General features: G+C 39.6%; 1 protein-coding gene across 1 annotated transcript; it reads right to left on the reverse strand.

The window, feature by feature from the left end:
* Positions 1–526: 526 nt before the first annotated feature.
* LOC126816776 (vitelline envelope sperm lysin receptor) lies at positions 527–10,623 on the reverse strand. The gene is made up of 8 exons (XM_050543497.2): positions 10,474–10,623; positions 9,653–9,698; positions 6,564–6,742; positions 5,683–5,831; positions 3,825–3,979; positions 3,100–3,332; positions 1,544–1,575; positions 527–572 (listed from the first exon to the last, which is right to left on the reverse strand). The coding sequence occupies exons 1-8, from the start codon at positions 10,516–10,518 to the stop codon at positions 569–571; spliced, it is 843 nt and encodes a 280-aa protein (XP_050399454.2). The 5' UTR covers positions 10,519–10,623; the 3' UTR covers positions 527–568.
* Positions 10,624–11,058: the final 435 nt, after the last annotated feature.

Raw genomic sequence — 11,058 nt, forward strand, 5'->3', positions numbered from 1 at the left:
ATATAAACCCACTGCTAACATCATTAATTGATATGGAGACGTTTTCCTTTGCAGCTGCATTTCCTTCAAAACTCAAGGCTTAGTACCCAGATCAAAATAACCTCATTACTCATTCAGAGTAAACAAACAAAATGAAATGAAATGGGGTTTAACGTGCTACTGTTCTGCTCCAAACTGGGCTAATGAAGACGGGCATACGCCATACAGTGTGCTATGAGGGAAAATTTGCCCGGGCAGCGGCACTACGGCCTACTCTTATATCGAATTCCAACTGTCAAGGGATCTTTAACGTGCACGCCAATGTGTACACGTGACCACGGTTTTTCGTCCCATCCGAACGACTAGACAGCTGTCCTTGTCAGACCCTCCGTCCTGCATCACTGACAAGGGGGAACCACGCCGGAAAATCTGGATCAACTTTCTCGGCCAATGCAGGGATCGAACACCCGACCTCCAGGCTAGTGAGCCAGCGTCTTACCCACTAAGCCACCGTATCACCCAAACAAACAAAAATAGACAAACAATATTTATAGTGGATATTTTTATTCAGAAAATTGCTTCATGGAGATTATCTGAAATAGAATGTAGATATAAAGTTGAACATTTTAAACAAAGGTTATAATATGATATGATACCTCTAAGACAGTAAGGAGGAAAACAGAGAAATGGGGATTAACGTCCACTCGACACAAACTACGTCATTTCGGGACTAACATATGGTTCAGTTTTATTTCAATAATTCGCTTGCCCGTAGGTGTCTTAGCAGTGGGAGGAAACCGGAAGACTCGGAGAAAACCCACAAGGTTGGACAGGCGATCCTACTCCCAGCCACGTACAAACGGAGAATCGAAACCACGGAAGTTGACTCAATGATAGACCTTATCTAAGACAGTAGGGGGCGTTCCTGATTACCAATATAGGTCAGATCTTAATTAGTGATTTAGTAATGTTGGTTTGTTTATTAAGTTCAGTATTGGGATTGAACGGTCGATGTCTCTACCAAGACATCGTCGATATATAGACATTTTAACCTTCAATTTGCCAGTTGTACAATTTCTATTTGCATTGTTTGGAGTTCCAATAAATGCTTTTTAAGAATACTTATTCTAAAGGAGCCAGTGTTAGTATTTTCAATAGATGTAAATAGAATCTGTTAATTTCAAATATATGTTTTTTCTTTTAAATTAAGTATATTTAGTCAATTATTTAGTTAGAATTATATTCGAATTTACATTTATTATCTTAATGCCTATTAAGAATTTTCATTTCCAATTATTATTAGTGATTCATGGATAAACATAGGTCTAGGAGAGCAAAATCATTGAATATCAGATACACCACACCTTGATGTAATTAATCGACATGTAGTTACGGAAATCAACATTCTTTATAAATTTAATTAAACCAGTTAGTATATACATGTATTATAGTTAGCTGCATCCGTGAAGGGATATTTCATGTTAAACCGTGTTGTATTTTCATGACACCATCACTTGGGGTAAAATTAACTTTATCCCACTACATATAATATAGAAGTACTCACCCTCGAATATTATTTCCTGTTGTGCAAGAACTCTGAAATATAAATGTGTATGGTTGGATATTTTATTTTCCAGGGGTCGGTTGTGTTCAAAGCTCCGTTAACTTTAAACGACTCGTTAAAATGGAATCAATGGATCGTTATCTTTAACGGAGAGAAAGTCTGTTGCTGGAAGCCCCGTTAACTTTTACATGTCATAGATTACCAGTATAATTTTCTACAGAACATTCTAGAGGGTTGGGCGACGGTGGGGAAGGGGGGGGGGCTATTCCATTTTCTATAGGATGAAATTCTACAGTATTCTACCGAATTTTGGGGGCCTGTGGGAAATAATGGCCCCCAAATAGTCTACAGTTTCTGTAGTGCAAATCCCATAATTTTTCCTACAGATTTACGCTAAAAATTCTAAAGGAAAAGATAAACTATTCTATAGGGTTTTTTTTATAGTTTTTTCTGTAGGAAATTATGTAGTTATCCTTTTGTCTTTAATCAAGTTCAGTGAACAAACTGCACAGTTGTCCCACTGTCTTCAGTTTCTTGTTAATACTAACTTCTATAAAGCTGTTATACATGTACTTGGAGGGGGGGGGGGGGTAACGGTGGCTAAGTGTGTAAGACGCTGGCACGCTCGATCCCTGCATTGGCCGAGAAAGTTCTTCCAGTCTTTCCGGCGTGGTTTCCCCTTGTCAGTGATACGGGACGGAGGGTCTGACATGAAGGTCCTGTATACACATTGGCGTGCACGTAAAAGATCCCTTGACAGTTGGAATTCGAAGAGTAGGCCGTACTGCCGCTGTCCGGGCAAAATTTCCCCCATAGCACACTGTATGGCGTATGTCCGTCTTAATTAGCCCAGTTCGGAGCAGAATAGTAAGACGTTAAACCCCATTTCATTTCATTTTAACAAACGACACGTTAGCAAGATAACGGATCGTTAAAATAACTTAGCTTTGAGCAACCGGGCCCAGATCATTAAATACTTAAATAACATAGTATGATTTAAGATTTAAGATATATGAAGTAAATATAAAAGAAATAAAGTGGGGTTTAACGTCCTGCTTTTCTGCACCAACCGGGATAATGAAGACCGGGGGGGGGGGGCATGCGTCATACAATGAGCTATGCCGGACATTTTGCCACGACGTCGCCGTTTCCGCCAACACTTCAGCGAATTCAAACTATCAAAGGTTCAGTTACGTGCATGGCAGCGTATACACAGGACCACTGGTTTTCATCCCATCCCAACGATCTGACGCTCATCCTTGGAACTTTCTCCACTAAAACCGGGACCTCCACCTTACACACTTTCAAAATTAAAAAATGTATAAAAGCAAATCGTTACAGAAAACATTGGCCAATACAAATTGCTTTGGACAGGCAATCCTACTTCTTGTCACGTTTAAGCGGGGAATCGAAATCACGCCACTTGATTCAGTGACAGACCTTGTGATTTCACGCGCACGCGTTAAAACACTTGACCCCCCCACCCCACCACACACACCTGTTTATAAAGAAAACTAATAGATTGTATACGGGGTTTCAAATATAAGAATACTTACACCATCGCACTCTTGACAAAGTACAAAGGTACACTCGAATGATAACAGTTGATCTCCTTCCACAAAAAATGTCTGAAAATAAGGACTTCTTGTTGTTCTACCAAGAGTCATGAAGCCTTTGTTACTCGGGATAATCTGACCGTCACCACAACCTGCTCTTAAAATGGCGTATCTCTTCTTCGTCTTGCCACCGATCGCAAAACACGAAACTGGTCTTAACTGGTTAAGAAGAACTGAATAAAAATAAAATGACAGGCTATAAAACAGTGTAAAAATATTTTTAGAACATTTAACCTTCTTGTTGATTTAACGTCCGATTTTTCCTCTCCAATCGGGCAAATGGAGACGGGCATATCCATGCAGTGTGCGGAGGGCATTCTTATTATCCGGGTTTATTTCACGCGCATGCCGACTTGTACTTGGGGTGTTGATGTTATGTCACATTATAACGCTCAGACACTATTCCTTGCCATGTCCCCTTGTCCGACATTACTGATGAGGGGGATGGTAAAAGTCATTTTAGTTACATAGAGTTAACTGGGTATTATGTACCTCCGGGCACTAGATAACAGATGCCAAAATTTTGAGGCTAAAGTAATTCTCAATTCTTGTGAAATAATCTTACAACAATACTTCTGTAACATGTCTTGTATTTGTGTTATAAGAGTTGAAATCAACAAACTATACGGTCTCAATCTCTAGTAAATAATCGACGACCAACTTACTTTTTCCTTCTGTTCGGGCAAACAAACTCAAAGTTTTGTCTATTGGTACAGCTCCAATTACATTTCTATTCTTGACATCCTGTAGATAAAGACTTATAGAGCTTTTCTTTTCGCGTGTACCAACGTTTATCAACATCTCTTGAGGTCTTATAAGTCTGAAATAATATATTTCGAACTATATAATACTATAGGGCCTATATAATGTACAGATTACCTAAGTTCTGTAAAAGATGCCCTGGTTAATGTATTGAAGTCGTTAGCTAGTACCATCGGACAATGACATATGCTGCTAATCCAAATATGACAATCCCATGCGCTAGAAACGTGGTTAGCCGGCCTCCTGGGTGCCCATGTAAGTACACTGTATAGAAATACAGGGTAGCGTCTGTACAGCTGACTAATCCGATAAAGGAAGTACCTGGTCAATTTCCCGGGGCTCAATACATGACTCATGCACGTATCCTCCTTATATAATAACAGCCGGGTTTACTTTCCCTTCAGACATCATTGAGATATCCTAGAGAAGATATCATTCGGAGTTCCCAGGGGAACATCATACCCACAGCCTCCTCGGCCTAGAGACTGGGAAATAATCACCATTCGGACATCATTTAGACACCACTTGGAATAGACCGCCCCGTTAAGTCGTAGGAGAGCCATATCATGTTGTGGGGTTCCGCCAGTACACTTGTTCTACGAAAAGGTGAAGTCGAGAGGTAGAGGGAATGATGTTAATGGTAATCTATGTTTGTAAACACAAGCTGGGGATTGAGAACTTATATTTAGCTTATATTTAATGTCATAGCTGTGTGTGTAGTTTCATGTATTATGGATATTATAAAGACATAAAAACATAGTTAACGTAAAAAGTGTTTCAGAGTTAATTGATCATATGCACAACGTGAACGTCCTGACTTGATAAGTGTCACCGGCCGTATACACAACGTGGAGGTAATTCATAATTCATCTATTTAACGACACCGTAGTGTCACAATACAAATTATAAAGATATGGCGAATAATGAGACTCAAAATTGCCAGGACGGAGCTGGTGATCCGGGTCAATCAATATATCTAAAATTTTGGCGCCGAAAAGCAACAATCGTCCAAAATACAAGACCTGTCTAATGTCATTAATCAAGGTATTTTTTAAAATATATATGCAATAAACATGTCTAAAATATCAAAGTAAAACACATTATTTATAAACGGATGCTACTCTAAAAAAATTACAACACATTTTCGCATAAACCACCCAGAATTATTCCCATATAGACTATCTTAGAATTCATAACTATAAGCAGACCAAAACAGACAACTTGATAAGACAATAAGGTTATGGTCTACGAACCCAGTTCAGAATTAGAATCCGACTTTGTAGCTTTTTTAAAATAACAAGGACACACAGGCTTTTGAAATTAAATTAAAATAAAGCTCTGGTTGACCTACACGACCCCTGATGTCACCTACACAAACTAATCGGATCATTTCGTAGGGGAGACCATTGGAAGTACAGAAGAAACGAAACGAAATTTAGATTTCTGAAATGAAATGGGGTTTAATGTCCTACTGTTCTGCTCCGACTGGTCTAATGAATACGGGAATACACCATACAGTGGACTATCAGGAAGAGTTTGAAGTGGACAGCGGCACTACGGCCGATTCTTATTTCGAATTCAAACATGCATGCCAATGTGTGCACGGATATCGGTTTTCCGTCCCACCCGACGCAGGGAGTGGACACGGGACCTCCGGATTAGCGAACCAACGTCCCATTCAAAGTTGTATTTTAATCGTATTGAATCTCTATTTTTCAGTGACGAGGAATACAATAGCCATATAATGTCACATGTACTTACCCCTCAGTAAGTTTATTTTGTGGTGCCTTAATACTGCTCTTAGAATTAAATGTACATGATACAGTATAGACTTCTTCATTAGAAACTAAACCAGCATCAGTTGATCCATACATAATAGTTATGTCAAGTTTATATACACCACGAACGTTCTGAAGAAAACAGCATAACAGATTGTATTATAGGTTTATAAACTTAGTAAAAAAAAAATGAAATGAAACGGGGTTTAACGTCCTACTGTTTTGCTCCTAAACTGGGCTAATGAAGACGGGCATACGCCATACAGTGTGCTTTGAGGGAAATTTTGCCCTGACAGAGGCGCTGCGGCCTACACTTATATCGGATTCCAACTGCCAAGGGATCTTTTACGTGTACGCCAATGTGTACACGGGACCTCGGATTTTCGTCCCTTCCGAACGACTAGACAGCTGTCCTTGTCAGGCCCTCCGTTCTGCATCAGTTACAAGGGGAAACCACGCCGGAAAATCTGGATGAACTTTCTCGGCCAATGCAGGGATCGAACACCCGACCTAAAGGCTAGCGAGCCAGCGTCTTACCCACCTAGCCACGTGATCCCGCTAGTAAATAAAGGATAAGTAATTGCATCAATTGTTGTAACAAGCTGATTTGGGTATATTTAGGAAATAAAGGATAAGTTGTGTCAGTTCTTCTATAAAAGGGTACCAATACTGTCGCCTGTCCAAACTCGTGGTTTATCTTCCGGTGCAACCACTGCAAATAATTAAAATAAAACTGAATAGTTTCGCCTGAATGACCTAAATTACGTTGTGTGGGCGTTAAACCCTCATTTCTCTGTGCGACACCTGTAGTTAATGGAGATTAAAATAGTAAATTCGGCTATAAACATGATCATATATACATACTGTAAATGTACACCCTTTCCTTAAAACACTATAACTACCAATAAGTTTATAGTTAGCAGCATCAATTCGTGTAAAATTCTGATCGCCCATTGCACACTTAGCTACGGCTCGTATATCTAAATCTGATAAGATGTTGATTACTGGTTGAGACCGTGTAGATGTTCCACATTGCTGTTTCACTAAATAAAAATATTAAAATGTTAACCTATTTGACAAAACTTAATCAAAACCAAAGATTGGTTATTATGCATAACTATTTAACTTTCATTTTATAGTAGTCCATTTGAAAGTTAATACACATAATCCGAAATAGGTCTCCTATTAAAGATTGAAGAATGGTGCAGTTTCACAAAAGTTCGTAACTTTAAGAAAAAAAACTACGTTAAGAAAAACTTACGAAAAAGATACGAATTATTTACGCCGGTTTCACAAAGGCCGGCGTAAGTTTTTTCTTAACTTTTTCTCGTATCTTTTTTCGTAAATACGTCACGAATGGTCGTGACGTCATGTTGCGTCACTTCATTCACACTTCTGTAAACATTCCCACGGGATGAATGTTGACAATGTCGGCATTATAGCCGTTATGTTTGATTTGAAACATAAACGACGAAATGATATATTCCTTATATATACGCTAAGATTTAGCGGTGTATTTATGAATAAAATGCTATTTTCATGCCTGTTTACTTGTTTTTGTTTGCTACGTCATAGCGCGTGACATAGTACCATACGTCGTCTGTAAGTCTGTCAAAAGCCGAAATGGAACCAAAAAGGCGAAAACAAAATTGGAACCCGGCAGCTCTCGGTGTTTTAATTGAGGGGGTTGAACAGAATTATGGGATTCTGAAAGGAAAATTAAGCAGCAGTTTGACTAGTTCATCAAAAGACGGAGTATGGCAGGGGCGGCTCTAGGAATTTTGAAAAGGGGGGGGGCGCCGCAAAATGGGGGCACTGACCGCGGAGACGGGGCACGTCGCTGAGAGGGGATTTTTATTTGGGGGGGGATACCAAGAAAATTATCCGTCATTTCCTTGCATCTGTAGCCATTCCAAGAGCTATTTGGCTGATATTTTCGTCTATGTAAACGTTCGGAAATCGTTGAAAAATAGCCTTAAAATCGAGCAAAAAAGCCAGTTGAACATGCGACTCGAAAGTTGTCAAGGCGAGCGAGGCATTATGATGGGAAAAAAAGACGAATCTATTCCCTAGCCACTTCACTATTTAAGCCTTGTAACTTGTACTTTGTACTGTCCACACATGAAACAATGCTACATCAAGTTGCACTCATGTGCGTCGGTGATGGGCATGAGTGTATACGCCGCCGATTCCACCAGATGTCTGTCTATAGCCACTCTATAGGATTAGGGCACAGTCAGCTAAACAACAAGAATTCGTTTGAAGGTGAAAGCATTAATTAGACCAGACTGGTGTGTTTGAATCGATGGTTTGAGTCATTTGGGATCCCTGCAACGGGTTGGGAACGGACATATTTGGGTCTGAGAAAGGGCACTTTAAGCAGTAAAAAAGGGCACTGTCGAAAATTAAGGGGGGGGGGGCGCCCCTTGCGCCCCCCTTAAATCCGCCTCTGAAGACACTTGTAAATCTGAAATTTATATTTTTATTCTTTTCGTATCGGTATAATTTATAAATCATATGTTTTGAAATCCTGCTTGTCCCAAATCTTGGTTTAATAATCTGAAATTTAGTTTTTTAATTTTTTGGATTATATGGCGCGATTTCAAATCCCGCTTATCCCAAATGTTGGTTTAATAAAAACTCCGCATTGTCAGGATATGACCCGTTGGACATTGAGATGGGGGGGGGGGCACATAAGGGAACACAGCTGCTTCTCTACCTACTGCAGTGAACTATGTAATTTTACGACGAGTCCCCTTATCGCTTTCCCCTTATCGCGTGCCATGTTGAAGCTTAAAGTTAAAACAAGACGATAATTCGTACGTTTACCTGAGTTTAGAATCAGCTGTTGCTTGGAACATTAATGGAATGAAACCCTTTCCTGCAGACGAACAGCGGCTCATTTTCTCCCGATGGTGCTATGATGGCAACTTGTGTACCATCAATCGTTCCCACTACATTTGGGAAGCCTGTTATTTGGTGAAAACCTTCCTTTGTAGAATTGATATCTTCCATGGAATAGGGGAAATGTATTGATAATTTATCGTCAACACAGGTTGTTATTGCTCGTGAAACACGATAAATTACTCTAGACACTGATGGTACACTCACCCCATGTGCATCGGCAATGAGTTTTTGGAAGCTACCTGTGGCATAGTATCGTAATGCAATCAGGACTTGTACAGGTGATGACAAGGATTTCGATCGGTAAGTTGCGGTTTCGGTATCATCATTAATACAGCTAATAACATGTAATATACTGGTCCGATCAAGTCTGTACCGCGAAATTAACTCTTCGTCCGTATGGGTGTCGAGAGGGTTTAATCTATCCCTGAATATTCTCTCTCGCCGAAGTTGCCGATCCGCATAAAGTAACAAGGCGGCCATTTTGTCAAAGATACGAAAAAAATTCCAACTTACGACAAGGTGAGAGTTCCCGTAGACTTTACGATAAAAGTTACGAATTTCGTAAGTTAAGAATTTTAGTGAAACGCGATTTTTACGTAAGTTTACGTTACGATAAACTTAAGCAAATTTTTCATCGTAAGCTGCTTTGTGAAACTGCCCTGGCCAATACATACGCTTGTTAGAAATAATGCATAACTTAAACGAAAACATTTACCAATCCAGAATAGAGATGCAAGGGGTTTGCATAAACATTTTTTTTTAAGACTCAACACCAATTGGGGAAATTCGGTAGGACCATTATGTTTTTTAAAATAAAGAACTTCCCAGAGTACAAATACGTGGCCATAGGCCGCAAATGGGAAGATTGTAATATCATATTCCAATATACAGGACAGGGGCAAGCATCTAGAGAACATGCGACTTTAGATGTAAATTTAACCTGCTTTTAAAATAACATTTCTTTTAGAGGAAAACACTACATGTATATCATGCAGTTCGGATCGAATGGCTTAAAATGTAGGCTATAGACTGCAATCTATACTTACCATCTAAAATGTATCCCTCAGGAATTTCCAATCCATTTACCGTATACTAAAGAATAACAATTTCAAGTCTAATGAAACAAATTTTAGCCATTTTAATCTAATGTTATTAGAAAGTAGAGCAACTTTCTGAATAGAGATCAAAGATAAACCAGTTCTAGAACTGTCTATAAGGATTCCCAATAATTAACTCATAGCATTCCTAGTCACACTGACAACAAAACGGAATTGTTACTCAATTTCTCCAGACATTCTGGATTGAATAAAGATTTAACTTTTGGTTTTTATTCTTTCAATGAAATGGAGTTTTGACGTCCTACTTTTCTAGACAGACTGTGCTTAGGAAGAAGAGCATTTTGTTCGTACAGTCACTCCACGGTCTACTCTTTTTTCGAATTCCGAATGTTAAGGGTTATTTTACATGCACGCAAATGTATACAGGGGGACTCGGGTGTTTCGTCCCTTCCCATATACTAGACATTGTTCATTGCCAGGCTCTCCACCCTGTACAGCTGGCGTGAACCCGAGACTTCCTGCTTAGCGAGCCCGCGTCTTACTCACTAAACCACCGCAGTTCATATACTTTCGATATCAGTGCAGTGGTGACAAATAAGCAATATTTTAAGCTATATCCATATTCCATTTCTGTTCAACATAATAAAAGGACTTCAAAATACTGCACCAATAGAAAATGGCGAGTGTAATCCGTGTAGTGAAGACTGGGGTACGATTGGCTGACATATAAGTTGTATTCTGGCTACAATTATGCATGCAAAATTGTAGATATTGTTTGTACCGACATTGTAAAACAAAAATCTAATTACCGAGATTAACACAGTAACAGCGAGCGATAAAACTTTTACAACCATCTTGATACCAGAGACGTGGCGATGGGATATCAAACTGTTCAAAGCATTGTGGTCGATAGCAGTGAACAGGTTCACCTTTCCACAAACATCATTCGAATAGCTCAAGTAAAACCTGGTGATCAAAAAAACATGCGCGAGCTATCACACGAGGGTTCGTCACGTGAGGTGTGTCAGAGAGAAATGGCGTTTAACGTCTACTCGACATAAACTAGGTCATTTCGGGACCAACACATGGTTCAATTTTATGTCAACAATTCGCTTGCAGATAGGGGTCTTTAGCAGTGAGGGAAACCGGAGGTAGGACAGGCGACCCTACTCCTTGCCACGTACAACCGGGGAATCGAAACCAAGCCAGTTGACTCAATGACAGATCTTATGATACGACGCGCACGCGCTAACCATTCGCCCCCCCCCCCCCACACACACACATACACACACACGTGAGGTGTTGGTCTGGTAATAAATAAGAAAACAAGAATCCAATAACTTTGAATATGTATTGATCTGTGGTTCTACTATAAATTTATTTCTTGTTCTAAT

The sequence above is a fragment of the Patella vulgata genome, chromosome 3, assembly GCF_932274485.2.
Source record: "Patella vulgata chromosome 3, xgPatVulg1.2, whole genome shotgun sequence".
Taxonomy (NCBI): Eukaryota; Metazoa; Mollusca; class Gastropoda; family Patellidae; genus Patella; species Patella vulgata.